Raw genomic sequence first — 15,016 nt, 5'->3', positions numbered from 1 at the left:
TCAGGTTCCCTAATGAATCACTATGTGCCAAGTGAATTATTCACTTGATATAACTAATTTCCTTCTTACTGGCAACCTACCATTAAAGTAGGATTTCTATTATTTGGTTTCAATGGAAAATTAAAAAGTACTTTAGAACTAATCTTAACCTTATACTAAGTAAGTATCCCAAAACTGACACAGTTGGTTTTGGTTTCAGTTGTATGTATATGTCCTTCTGTTTGTAACTAAAATTTTAAAAAACTCCCTAAAACTCATTGCTATGATGAATAATTAATTGTATTTGGCAGCGTAAATGTATTTTGGACAAAACAATCCTTTCCAGAGAGTATTAATCCCAAATAATGTTAGAAAGGATTTTGGAACTCAGCTCAGAGACATAAGATTTATCCCAGGTCGCACAGTCAAGTAATGCTATACTTGGGCTACTATCCCACTCTCCTGCCACACACAGATTCAACCACAGCACTTCCTTTCATGGCACATGTCGGAATGACCACTACATTTATCGTCTTGTTCATGTGCATACACCTTTAGAATTAAATCTTCATATGATGCCTTTTCATTCTTCTTGTCTGGATCTAAGCAGTCACCAAGTTGAGCTAGAAATTCTTCATATTGCCTGCAATTCTTTGAGACTTGATTCTTATTCTCCTCAATTTCCTTTAAACACTTTCTATAAGGCAAATAACACATAAGTCAAGTTGTAACACAACAGAAGAGATCATTCATAAAACAAAGTTCAACACTTAAGCTCTCTGATCCAATCATCATTTTTATCATAACCCCAGTTTCCTGGACACAGAGCACATCATTGTCACGCAAGCTCTGTGAGGGAAGGAGAAAAGTGAAAAACAGGCACCTACACTTTGCAGAAATGTAGAGAAATCTTCATGGCATCTTAGATCTAGTAACAGCAGAGGAGATAGACTCTGCCTCTTATCTCCTACTGTTTAGAATCTGTAAAAGTGGCAGTAAATCTCTAGGTCACAATGGATGTATCTAGTCATGAGTCTCTGTTGGGTCCTCATGAAGGACAGTGCTGCTGTATTTCTTCTATTCGCTTGTTTTATTTTCAGATGTTATGCAGTGATCTATATGGGTAGCTTAGGGCATACCCTAGGTAATGGCCAAGCATAACTATAATAAAAAGTATAACAGGAGCAGGGGATTTTCTCCCTATAGAAAAGAGATGTTCAATCATCAGCAAAGATCATTATTAGTTTTCACACATCCAGAGTTTTTAGAGTATTGATATGGGCCAGTCAAGGAAAATCCGTTGATTATACTCTGCTCTGAATATTTCATTTCAAATCTCAGATAAGTTTGCTGAAATAGCACAGGTCTATTTCTAGTGAAATATCAGAGACTAAAAGATCATTAAAAAAATGGACATACTTTAAAAGCAAATTAGAATCATTTTGGTAATCTGGTATCATTTTTTCAGTATTCAAGATAATAAACATGATTATTGCTTTCTCTTTTTACCATGTTAAGTGTTTACTGCAAATTCTTTCACTCTATTCAAAGATTAACAAAGCATATAATTGCATACATTCAAAAGCGTATATTTCTAGTTAGAAAAATGTATAACAATAAAAGACCAACATCAATATATCTCTAAGTTCTTATTTGCAGCATTTAAAGGTAATATTTATTCAGTCTCGCTGACTCATGAAAGGCACAGCTAATGCTAGGACATGGGTTGATTTATGTGTATGATTCCACCCATTCACTCCAAGACTTCAATCTTGCTTTCTTCATCCTAAGGGTGGCCGAACTATTCTCACTTCTATTTGCATTTCACTTGGACCCAACAAAGTTCTAGGAATCTACCCTAAGGACATAATCACATAAATATGAAAATATGACTATACACGAATATTCATTGCATCTTGGTTTATTTTTTTATTTTTTTAAAGATTTTTATTATTTATTCATGAGAGACACGGAGAGACAAGCAGAGACACAGGCAGAGGGAGAAGCAGGCTCCACGCAGGATGCCCAATGCAGGAATTGATCCCGGGACTCTAGGATCACACCCTGGACCGAAGGCAGGCGCTAAACCACTGAGCCACCCAGGCGTCCCATGCATCTTGGTTTATAATAATTTTTTGAGTGAAACTAATTCTATTGGAAATAACAAAAAGAATTGATAAGTAAATTATGATATTTTACGCATTGGGTACCATGGGCCATTGAAGATGATATAATGAATAACTTTTTAAAATATCTACAACATAAGGGCAATTGGGTGGCTCAGTTGGTTAAGCGTCTGACTCTTGATTTTAGCTCAGGTTATGGTCTCAGGGTCGTGAGATCAAGCCCCACATCGGGCTCCATACTCACTGCAGAACCTGCTTGAGATTCTATCTTTCCTTTTCCCTCTGTCCCTCCCCCTGCTCCAGATCTATAAATAAATAAATAAATAAATAAATAAATAAATAAATAAATAAATAAATAAAATCTTTAAAAGTATGTATCTACAACATATTATTCAGTAAAAAAAAAAAAGAATTCATTACATGTCATCATAGATGTACAACTATCTGAAAACCCATTCACTAAAATCTGAAGTATGGCTTCTCAGGAATCATAAGGTCTTGAGTAATTTTAATATTTTTGGCAATTTTATATATCCTAAAAATATTTTTTTACAATTAGTATGTATCATTTGTGTTACTCATTTATTTGATAAATATTTATTGGGTACTCACTATGCATCAAGCCCTATTAAAGGTACTAAAAATACAATAGTTAAAGAACAGATGGACATCCTTGCCTTCATGGAGCTTACGTTCTAGTTGGGAAGAGGGATAGTAATCAAAATCAATGTATATGAAATGTATACTGTTACCAAAAAACCGCTGGAGAGAAAAAATTAAGCAGGAAAGGGAGTAAGAAATATTTGCGGTGGGGGGAGAGGAGCAGAGTAAAATTTTAGATGTTGTCACTCATAGAAGACCGCACTGAGAAGGTGACTTCTGAGTGAAGACCTAAAGGGAGCAGAGGGACAGCCATGCAATATTTAGACGAAGAGCTTTCCAGGCCAAGTGATTAGTGAGTGAAAAAGTCCTGAGGTAGGAATACACCTCTTACATTCAAAGGACAGCAAAGAAGCCAGTGAGCTGAAATGGAAAGAATAAGAGAATGGAAGAAAAACCAGGTCAGGATGAGTCTTCTAGGTCATAGAATATCCTTTGTCTTTTCCGAGTAAGAAGAGAAGTCACTATAGGCCTTTGAGCACAGGACCGACAAGATCTAATTTGTGTTTTTACAGGATCACTCTGGCTGTGAGGGGCACAGGCAGCAGCAGGAAAATCACTTCGGAGGCTACTGCAAAAATCCAGGAGAGAGATGGCAGTCCCTTGAATCAAGTTAGTGGCAATGAGGGCAGCAATGGGAAGTAGTTAAAATGTAAATTTATTTTGAAGGTAGAGACGAGGGGACTTGAAGGAACAGACACAGAGTGTGAAAGCAAGAGGGCCAAGGATGATGACCAAGATTGCTGACCTGATGTCTAGAGGCATGGGATTATCATTAGAGACGAGGAAAGGAGCAGGAGGGTTCTGTGGGAACAGCAGGAGTTCCGTCTTGCCCATGTTACGATTGAGATGCCCATTGGACATCTGCATGACAATTCCCACCAGGCAGTAAACTGTGTGGGTCTTTCTTGAGCTCTAAGAAGACGTCCAGGAAAGATAGAGAAACGTGGGTGTCAGTAGCATTTAAATCATATTTAAAGTCATGGGACTAGATGAGATCATCAAGAGAGTGAATTTAGATAGAAACCAGAAGAGATTCAAAGACTGAGTGCCAGAGCACTCCAGTCTTTGGAAGTCAATAAGATGAGAGGGGGGAAAACAAAAGAGACTACAGCACGGCATCTAGAAATGAAAGATAGAAAGCAGGCATGTGTCATACCCTGGCAGCCAGAAGAAGAAGGTGGTTCAAAGAGAGAGACCAACTGTGCCTGATATACTGGTGGATCAAGTGAGATAAAGGCTAACCATATCATCTGCAATGTGTGGTCACTGGTCACTGTGGTGAGTGGTTTCAGGAGAGGAGACCCAAGAGAGAAGAAAGGAGAAGAACTGGAGACTGTGAGTCTATGCAAACATTTTAAGGAGTTTTGCTGTCAGTGGAGGGAGAAAAAGAAAAAGAAGACAAGAGTTGGAGGTATTGATTTTTTTTTTAAGATGGAATAAGTAAAATAAAAATAAGATGGAATAAAAATATAAATAAGTAAAATAAATAAAAGTATCATATTATTAAAGTTATTTAAGTTATTACATGTAAAATTTTAAAAGTATATTTTAGGAACAACCAGTTCCCAGTTTTGTCTCAAAATTACCTTTTGCTAGAACTAAGTGTGGAAAACCCAGGTCTCATGAGTTTTCTGCATATAACCTGCAATAAAACCTAATGAGGAGCGTTCGGGGTGGTCTGGAGTGGTCTGGGCTTCCAGGGTAGTTTTTACAGCTAGCTTCTGAATAAACACCTCCCTCTGTGTGCTACTCCACCACCTCTGGTTAAACCTCTACTTACAGAAAATCTTCCAAATTCTATATATGAACATTTGCAGCCCTAATCAATCGTACATAAACATGCTTAGGACAATGCCTTATTTGTTAAGATCCCTCGTAACATTTGGAAAAGAGCTTGAGAAAAATTTTCAAGACTCCAAAGATATTTGAGGTTCAAAATTTTTTTTTTTTTCAAATTGAGTTTCAGGGCCAAATACAACAACAACACACCAGTACCTTCCAAGGCATATCCAGCTACAGGAGCTAGTATTTTAATGCTAACAACTAAGAAATATATTGAAATACCCTTACTGGAAGCTCTCATCTAGTTCTGCAACTTTCTTCTTTAACTCCTGGTTCTCCTTGATTGCAGTGTGAGCTGTGATTTCCGTTCTAATTTTAGAAGCGGTAAGTGCTGCTGATTCTTCTTCCAGCTCCTGAACTCTGTCTCTCAGAGAGGTGAGGAGAGATGATTTTCTAGCATTATTTTCTTTGTAATTCTCCATTTCAGCTTTCAACTCTTGACAGAAGGCTTCTTTAGACAGCAGCTTGGAGCGGAGGTCTCGAAGCTAACACAGAAAAAACATAAAAAGGAGGAAAACGATTTCAATGGCCTAAGTATGATGTACTTTTAAGGAACCCAAAACTGTAATTTCAAATCTCACTCTTTCGTTCGTGACTTAATCCAACTTTCTTTTTTTTTTTTTTTTATATGTGTATTTGCACCACCAGATGGGAACTTTTGCCCAAATAATGGACTTCGTATCCTGTCTCTTTCGACATCAATTGAGCAATGTCTTGGAATGATTTAGTGTCACTCAGAGACATTTATGGTATACTTTGCAAAAAGCAATGGAATATTTTGCAATGGTAACTCGTTTTCTAAATCTATTGCTGGGGCACCTGGGTGGCTCATTCGGTTAAGCTTCTTTCTACCTTCAGTTCAGGTCATGATCCCAGGATCCTGGGTGGCTCATTCGGTTAAGCTTCTTTCTACCTTCAGTTCAGGTCATGATCCCAGGATCCTGGGATCGAGCCCAAGTCGAGTTCCCTGCTCAGTGGGGAATCTGCTTCTCCCTCTCCCTCTGCCCCTCCCCCTGCTCATTCTCTCTCTCTCTCTCTCAAATAAGTTAATAAAATCTTTAAAAAATAAATAAATCTGTATTGCTGCTGACAGACAACGAAACAAGAAACCTACAAGCTGGGATCCCCATGTGGCTCAGCGGTTTGGTGCCTGCCTTTGGCCCAGGACGTGATCCTGGAGTCCCGGGATTGAGTCCCATGTCAGGCTCCCTGCAGAAGCCTGCTTCTCCCTCTTTCTGTGTCTCTGCCTCTCTCTCTCTCTCTTTCTCATGAATAAATAAATAAAATCTTAAAAAAAAAAAGAAAGAAAGAAACCTACAAGCTAAGATATTTGTTATTTCATGGCCACAACTGGTTCCTAAGAAGATACAGACTGTTTGATATATCACTGTATTTCTCCCACTTGCCTTCTGGATGGATCCTTATTGTGGATGGTAAAAATATATATATTAATAATAAGAAAATAATATTCAGATTTCTGAGAAAAATATGGAAGAAAAGGAAAATCCTTATAGAATTTATATAAAACAAGCACTTTAACTTTCATGAATTCTATGGCATCAAAATACTTAACAATGTATGTACCCCTATTAAAATGTCAGGTCCACCCTATGTGAAGACTTTATGAATGCATGTACTTCTTTGCAACTGTGAGTATACATGCATACAATTGTTCAACACACACACACACACACACACACACACACAAGGTATAAAATCATCACTCAGTGGATTCCTGGCAGCACTCGTTACCTCACAGGCAAGCTTAGGATGTCTCAGGGCCACCAGGCTGTGAGCAGAATGGATCTAGAGAGACTCTCTCAGAAACTCCACAACAGACCTGATCCAGCCCAGATGATAGATGGATCCCAATCATCGTCCTTCATCCTAGAATCTTCCCCAGCCAGTCAGAACCAGCACTAGAAAGGGACCCAGAATTCTATCCTCAGAGATCCAGATTGCCAAGCAAACTATATTAAATGTACATATTCAGGGTGATGCTAAAAGTGCCCCAATGCCAAGCTTCAACCAAAGTCATCAGGTGTCCCCAGGTCTCGCAAGGTTGTGAAGCATCTCTGACCTCTAGGATCCAGCCTATGTCACCATGCTTTGCACCATGGCAAATGCATAACCTTTCAGGAATTCTCTACAGTGAGGGGAGCAGGCGCACCATAGGAGTAATTATCACCTTTGCCAAAAGATATAAAGCTGTGTCCTCCCATCCTATTTCTACTCACTTCTACATTCTGCTTCACTCTGTAAGATGCTAAAATGGCCCATTTCTAAGTCATGAAGATGCATAGTCTTACCTCAGACTGAGCACATTCAAATTTGACCAAAGTTGCCGCCAGTTCACTTCGAGCGTCTTCAGCCACATTCCGATAGTGGTTTAATTGGTCCCGAGAGACTGGGACTTCCAGGAGATGGTCATAAATTTCCTGACAGGGTTCCCCCAAAAGACAGAATGCAAAAAAGAGTTTTAAACAATCTTTTCTGTGCAGCTGTGCAAAGTAAGATAAACAGAGCATTCTTTGTAGTGCAAATGTCTCAAACATGCTGCCCAGGGAAGTGTCTCATCCAGAACATTTCATTCTCAAAATTCTGAAGGAGGTAGGAGGCAGCCCAGGAATGAATGATGTGCTCTCCCAGGATGGCATTTAAGTATTGGCCTTTGAGGGGCACCTGGGTAGCTCAGTCAGTTACACATCGTCCTTCAGCTTAGGTCACCATCTTAGGGTCCTAGGATCAAGACCTGCATTGGGTGCCCTGCTCAGAGGAGAGCTTGCTTCTCCCTCTCCATCTTCCCCTCACCCCCGTTCACGCTCTCTCTCCCTCTCCCTCTCTCTCTCTAAATAAATAAATAAAGAGTTGACCTTTGCCACTTTAGAGAGCCTCCTTCTACCCAACTCAAATGCCATTTGACCTCTGACCAGAACCAACAGAGTCCCCAAAGAACTGTCAGAAGAGACACAATGTGACAAGGTCCACAGCAAAGAGGCAGTTTTCATTGTCCTTCTGTTTCCAGACTACAAAAATTATCAATTCCTCTCATTTGAAAATGAAATGTGTCATTTATCAAAGAGATCATCTGAGTTAAATGCAAAAGGCTCTCTCCTTCCTAATATTTCATTATACCACTTATTCTCAACCCCATAGCCCATCTTGGGATCATGAAGGTGACACAGATACAGGAGACCAGCAATAGTGGGGCAGTGCTTGAGGAGTCCTTGCCCTGGCCACAAGGAAACAGCTCTCCGCTCCATTGATGGCTGCCAAATGCAGGAACGGGGATCCCAGCATGGCCAATTTTTTTCCAATTCTTCAAGACAAGTTATATATTCAGAATTTTTTAAGTAAAAATTCACAGTTTTTGCAGCTTGGCAATGAATTTCAATGTTTAAAAAAGAAACACCATATGATCCAAATAAACACATCTGCAGAGCAGATTTGATGGGTTTGGCCTGTGGGTTGTAGTCTGCAACCTCTAGTTCTTTTTCCAACTTACTCAGGCCATGAAGCCTGCTTCCTTCAAGAATTATTCCTGAGCTTGGACAGATACCTATGTCTACCTCTGTGAAGTTTTTAGGGCCCGTGGTCTTTGCGAAAGACACACAGGAAAACCATTCCTTTTTGAAGGAATATGAAAGAGGTCACATAAAGGAGAGTTTCCTGGAATTATCCACAAGGCCACAGGGGACACACTAGTAAAACTGGTTTATGACTGCTCGGCTACTGAACTGCCAAAGACTACTGTTTGGAAATACTCATGAATGCAAAAGTCATCTCAAAGTCCTTAACTTTACAACAAGCGTTGTCATGACTAGTGTGTTTCAATGCACAAAATGCCAAACAAAACCTTCAATGCACCTAGTGACAGCCCGTATTTGCCAATCACAACATATCCCAGAAAATGGTAGGTATGTACTCCTGGGGAGAACACATAAAAAGTTTAACTACATCATAAGAGAACCACATCCAGTTCAGCCTAGCTTTATATTCAGAAGTGATTTCTCTACCCTAACCACCACAGCAAGATTTCCTACAACAGGCCACATAAGGACCTCTGAGATGTTTGAAGTAGAGTATGCATGGCACATCATTTCGTTTTATATTTTTAAAGATTTTATGTATTTGTCTATTGAGGGGGGCAGGAGGAGGAGGGGCAGAGGAAGAGAGGGAATCTCAAGCAGACTAAACACTGAGTGGGGAGCCTGATGCAGGGTTCAGTCTCACGATCCTGAGATCATGACCTGAGCTGAAAACAAGAGTTGGATGCTCAACCAACTGAGCCTCCCTGGAATCTTTGTATGCACATTATTTTATAAAATTCATCAGAAGAGTTAAGTTCTTCAATAGCTATGATTATTTCTTTCAATGACTAACATCCTTTTTCAGGAAATGATATAATCATTCCATAATCTTATATTGCCTTCTTATAAAAAAATAGTATCCTTGGACATGATATTAAAAGCCATACAGGACAGCTCAGATATGGCTCTTCATTGTAGGAGGTTACAATCTAATGCAAAACACTACCAAAAATCACTTACATCTTCAGATGGGCACGGGTGAAAGAAATAACACATTAAGATCTCAGTACCATGGACACCAGAACAGGGTCCACATTGTGCAGACTCCTGAGTACTGAGTTCAGAGGAGAGTTGGTGGGTCTAAATCACCCTTCAAAGTCCAGCAGAGAGGAGATTATTTGCCAACAAATATTTACTGAAAACTTACAGTCAGGCACTGGGCTTACACCCTACTTAGAAAAAGAGCATTTATCAGACAACAACACTAATCGTTGCATAATTACAAACTGAAATGCGCACAAGAAAGAAAGAAGAGAACAAAGGAAAGTGACTTATGATCAGAGAAATGGGAAGGAAAGATTTCTCTCAAGGAGTGATGACTGAGCAGGTATTAAACAGGCAAGAGGTAATGAAGCAGGCCAAAACATACATCATGCAAGTAGTCAAAGTCTGAGCGAGGGTCCTGTGGCAGGAGCATGCATGGTCAAAGATCTGAGCAAAGAAAATGAGGCTGAAGGACAAGAGCAAGTGGGAACAATGGCTTGAAAGGCAGCTAGGAGCTCAATCACACACATTACTGCCAGGTAGGGTTGCTTTTTCAGAATATTCCTGGCTATTCTAACTTGTGCATTCTGTTATATGAAATTTAGAATCCGCTTATCAAATTCCCAAAATCCCGTTGGTATTTGTATTGGGATCGTGTTAATTTTACAAATAAACTTGAGAACGGACATTTTTAAATACTAAGGCTTCCAACAAAAATCTCTCTTTTTCCCATTTGTTCAGGAATTCTCATGGGTCTCTTAGTAGTCGGGATGATTCGTTTTATGCGTCAACTTGACTGGACCACAGGGTGTTCAGATATTTGGTTAAACACTATCGTGGGTGTGTCTGTGAGAGTGTTCCTGGTGAGATGAGTAACTGAATTGGTAGCTCGAGAAAAGCAGACTGCCCTTCCCAGGTGTGGGTGGGTCTCTTTCAATCTGCTGAAGGTCTGAATAGAACAAAAAGGCAGAGTAAGGAAGAATTTGCTCTCTGTGTCAGACTGGCTTCCAGCTGGAACATCAGCCTAGCCCTGCCTTTGGACTCAGACTCAGACTAAAAGTCACACCATCAGCTCTCCTGGGTCTCCCGCTTGCTGGTTGCAGATCATGGGATTTCTTAGCTTCCGTTAGGCACAAACCAAATTTCTTTCATAAATTTCTTTCTATGTATATATATTGGAAGAATATATAATCTAGAAAACTCTGAGCATTAGAGATGCCTCTGTGCTGAGAGGGCTCTGGAGTGTGCCACGGAAATCCATTCCTTCAAGACACTCGGAGGTAGCCTGAGTGAGAAGAAATGAATCTCGGTAGCAGGAGAGGGTTACAGAGACAAGAAAAGACAATACAAGAGCGGCAAAGAATAAAACCTGAATGTATTTCTTTATGACAAAGCTCTTCAGCACCCCCGATGGATCCTTCTGTAGCATTCATACTATCTCCTAGAAGTCTCCAGTTTGGTTTGGAATTCTTCTTTCACCTGAGTTAAGAGCTTTGCTATTGTTACGGCTCTTTACTTGCCGGGTTTGTTATGGATTTCTACTTCCATAGAAGTAGACTATGCTACTTCTACTGCACTCGGAGCTCCTGGTCCACATTCGGGGCTGATGCTCACTGGTGTACTTCAGTGAGGTGGGCCATGTTCCACTCAGAACTAGGTCTATTCGGACTGGAAGGTACCTTTGCTCTACCAGCCAGGACCTATTTTCCCCATCATCCTTGTCTATGTTATTTCTACTTTGGGGAATTTCTTGAGGTTTCTGTGAATGCTCAATTTTCTAAATGTTTTAGGGGCACTTGAAAAGAAGGTGTATTCTCTGTCTTCAGGGCATGGAGTTCAACATCTGTCAATTCTACCTTACTTATTATTTTAATTGGGCACTTCTAGCCCAACCTCATTTCTATGCTTTACTCTCTCATGAGCTGAAAGGTGAGTTTAACCTCCCAGCACTACTGTAAATCTCTATCACCTTGTACCGCTGTCTTCTTGCTTTAGGGGTGCAGAGCTTTATCTTATGATGTAGCATCATAACATGCTCACTTATACCTTTCTGTTCTGAACCCAGCCTTTTCTCATATTAAGACCATGATCCTTGACTTCTTTTTGTTTGCATCTGATGACATATATCTTTGATCTACATTTTTATCTTCAACTCTCCTGGATCACTTTGTTTTTGATGTCTCATATGTAACACAGTTGGGTTTGGCTTTGTCATCAATCCTAAAATTCTTTTTCCCACACTGGATGACTCCACCTTTACACCCGTTCACATGACAGATAAGTTTTGGTGTTAGCTCTGTTGCAATATTTTATGTTACGCTTCTTGTTTTTATCGCTCTTCCAAAAATCTTTCACCACGAATCTGTTTGCTTTACTTTGTTTGGTCTGATCATTGGGAAAGTTTGTATTTTTGTTGTAGGTTTAAGTTTAAAACTATAACCTTTGGGATGCCTGGGTGGCTCAGCTGGTTAAGCAGCTGCCTTTGGCTCAGGTCATGAACCGAGGGTCCTAGAATTAAGCCCCGTGTTCATCTCCCTGCTCAGCGAGGAATCTGCTTCTCCCTTTGCCCCTCCCCCTACTAGTGTGTGCATGCTTTCTCTCTCACAAATAAATAAACAAAATGTTTTTTTAAAAAACCTGTCACTTTAAATAATACCTTTTAGACAACATCTGTTAATTCATTACAAGTGTATCTTCTCTTCCTTGCTCTTCTCGTTCTTCCTTTACAACTTCTAATTTTTTATCTCTATATTCTCATTCTAAATACTTGCTAGTGTAGCAGCAAGTTATTAGATGGAAGAAACCAAAATGCTTACACTACCTCTCCCCCTTTCTTCCTCTCTTGGTGGTGTCTCCTTTTCAGAAGAATTATGCACAGGCTTATTAATCTCTTCTGTATGTATTCCATTTCACTCACTTCCTCTCTGTTCCTTTCTATTCTTTATTTCCATTCCAATTATCTTATTCTTCCCACTTTTTTTCTATACTTGCCTTCTTCCCTGTGTACCTTTCAGTCTTGCTGTTATTTCTGTGATGGCTTCACTTTTTTTGTCTTTTCTTTCCTGAGCCCCGCCAGGTATGTTTTATCTTCTCTCCTCACCTTGCTGTATCTTTCTTGAAGTCCTATAGCAATTTGCTTTCTGATTACACCTCAGGTACATGTTGGCTTTATTCAATTGTTGTTTTGTTTTTATTCAATTGTTTTATTCATGATGAATGTTTGGTCGTTTTTTCTTCAATCACAGCAATAGTTTTCTGGTGGATATTCTTCATCTGTCACATCTTTCCTATTCTACCTCCTTTTCTTCCTGGGGGGGTAAGGAGGGTTTGTTGTATCTTTAAATAATTCCTGTGTTGTTTCCTTTTTGATTGCTCAGAAGGTGAGTGCTTGCTGGGCCAGCTGTGGAAGAGGTTAATGTGCATACAGGGATGGGAAAGTGGAGTCACTCATGTTCCAGCCAAGCAGGAGTTTCCCTAAAACACAGGATTTGTGTATAACTTCATCTGACCTGTCTGTCATTCTGCCCATGGAGAAAGGCAACCAGAGAGCTTATCACAATGCAGACTTTCCACAAGTCCCCTGCTCCACAGCTTCCTATAAATCTGGTTTGTGGCATGGTTTTTATTTGGCTTTCACTCTCCTACTTTTTGGAAGCCAGGAAACTGCAGAGAAGCTCCCATTGCCAGTCCACACACCTCCACCCTCTCCTGCAAACAAGAGATTTTGGCTTGATTCCTCCGAGTTTGCCCTTCATCTTTGCAAAATAAGCTTTCCCAACAATTCCCATGCTCTGCAGCCGTGGTGTGTCCCACATGCACCTCCCCTCAATATCTGCTGCTTTAGAAAGGCCTGCCACCTACTTTGTGTTGCAAGATTTCAGCCATCACCTCCTGGATGTGCCAACAATGGAAGTTATTTCTCATTTTCTTTGTTGCTTGTGGCTAGTTTCCAGGAATAGAATAGAGAAATGATACCTGCGTATCATCACTTCTAAACTAGAAATACCTACACAGATAGATTTTTTTAACTAAACAGCCCTTTGCTGGATTCGAAAAAAATACCCTTTTAAAAATTTTCATTTTGAAAAAAAAAATCAAAAGCAATCATACTCAGCAGGAAATCAACAGAAAGACCAATAGAAACCCCAGAAACAGTCTTTAGTCTCTAGTGCTTAGAAGAATTTAGTGTATGACAAAAGAGGTGATGCTTTAAATAGTAGGGGAAAAATACCGGTCAAGGAATAATAAAGCTGATTACTAAAGAAAAAAATTTTAGAGCTGTATTACACATTATAAGCCAAAATAAATTTAAGATAGACTTGAAGTACTGAATATTAAAAATGCAATCATAAAAAGTACTATAAATTTATATGTATCTTATCTTGAGAAGAATTTTCTAAGCATAAAAGCAATGAAAGAACATCAAGAAAAAAACATATGACAACAAAATTCTTAAACTTCTAGATACTAAAAAGATAAAGACTTTATTTAAAAATATAGAAACAGAATTTAAAGTGAAGAGCAAACTGTAAAAATATTTGCAAAAGTAATATAAAGAGTCAAAACTGTAATATGCAGGGGCGCCTGGGTGGCTCAGTGGTTGAGCATCTGCCTTCGGCTCAGGTCATGATCCCAGGGTCCTGGGATCGAGTCCACATCAGGCTCCCTGTGAGCCTACTTCTCCCTCTGCCTGTGTCTCTGCCTCTCTCTGTGTGTCTCTCATGAATTTAAAAGATAAAAAACACAAAAACTATAATATGCAAAGAACCTACTCAAACCAGTAAGAAAACAAATACCCTAGAGAAAAATTATATAAAAGGACTAACAGTTATCCGAAGAACTATAAATGGCTAATAATTGAGAAGTATCCTTCTTCCTTGGTCATCAATTAAGTACAAATTATTCTATCAGTGAAGTATTATTCCTGATCTTTAAAACTGACATCTTAAATATACTTAATAATCAGCTATATTAAGAGATAGTTCTAAAAAAAGAGAGAGAGAGTTCTGTGAGAAAGACATGCTGACATACTACTAATAGAAAGATAAGCTGGTACAAAATTTCCATAAAAAAATTTCATAGTATGTATCAATGAAATTTAAATTAATATTATTTGCTCTAATAAGTTTCCCTCTTATAATCTTATCTAAAGAAATGGAAATACACCCAAAGATTAAATAAAAAGATATTCAGAAAAGTAATCATTGGCAAAATTTTCCAAAAATATTCAATAGCAAAACTGCAGACACAATTAAGAGCTTAACAACAGAAGCATGTTAACATGAAGGAAAAAAGAAGAAAAATAAAATGTTATATTCACACAATAAAATTTTATTGTCATTAAAAATCATTTTGTTGGAGACTCTTTAGTGATAGGGGAAAATGCAATATAATTTTAGTGGAAAAAGACAAAATATAAAATTGAACATACAGTTTCATCCCAATCATGTTCAAAAATTTATACAAATCACTAAACAGACTGAAAGAAATTGTTTTATATGTACCAGATGAAGGATTAAAACATAGAATATTTTTTAAAGATTTATTTATTATTTTAGAGAAAAAGTGAGGAGGTAGGGGAGAGGGAGAGCAAGAATCTCAAGTGACTCTCCCTTGAGTACAGAACTAAAACCTAGAATACTCTGAACACCTACAAATTAATAAGAAAGTCACAAGCCAAAAAAATAAATATACATATAAATAGAGAATTCTCATTAAGACAAATATAAATGGCTGAAAAAATATAAATAGATCATCTAATCTCCTTAATAATCAGGTGAATAAGATTTAAAACAAAGACACGCGTTGGCAAATTGAACACCAATAAAAAAT

At 38.7% G+C, this 15,016-nt stretch overlaps 1 protein-coding gene and 1 long non-coding RNA gene across 9 annotated transcripts in view; one reads left to right on the top strand and one right to left on the bottom strand.

Annotated features, from left to right (window-relative positions):
• Nucleotides 1-15,016, bottom strand: part of CCDC170 (coiled-coil domain containing 170) — a 98,279-nt gene that overhangs the window by 51,149 nt on the left and 32,114 nt on the right. For 6 of the 8 annotated variants that reach the window (XR_012031785.1, XM_072827963.1, XM_072827987.1 and 3 more), the window contains exons 1-3: nucleotides 6,920-7,443; nucleotides 4,839-5,095; nucleotides 532-676 (exon numbers count right to left, since the gene is read on the bottom strand). Coding sequence is in view for 7 of the 8 variants with exons in the window: in XM_072827963.1 (XP_072684064.1) it covers nucleotides 532-676; nucleotides 4,839-5,095; nucleotides 6,920-7,165 (648 nt within the window). In the remaining variant the exon portion in view is untranslated. Of the gene's footprint in view, nucleotides 1-531; nucleotides 677-866; nucleotides 966-4,838; nucleotides 5,096-6,919; nucleotides 7,444-15,016 lie in introns of those variants that run through there. The other 2 variants (XM_072827979.1, XM_072828018.1) reach the window with 2 other exon arrangements.
• Nucleotides 3,660-5,873, top strand: LOC140634276 (uncharacterized). Its single transcript, XR_012031793.1, has 4 exons — nucleotides 3,660-4,179; nucleotides 4,729-4,934; nucleotides 5,038-5,144; nucleotides 5,259-5,873. It is a non-coding gene; the product is annotated as an uncharacterized lncRNA (long non-coding RNA).

The sequence above is a fragment of the Canis lupus genome, chromosome 1 (assembly GCF_048164855.1).
Source record: "Canis lupus baileyi chromosome 1, mCanLup2.hap1, whole genome shotgun sequence".
NCBI classification, from domain to species: Eukaryota; Metazoa; Chordata; class Mammalia; order Carnivora; family Canidae; genus Canis; species Canis lupus.
Note: the sequence above shows the minus strand (reverse complement) of the source record. Positions and strands in the feature narration are given on the sequence as shown.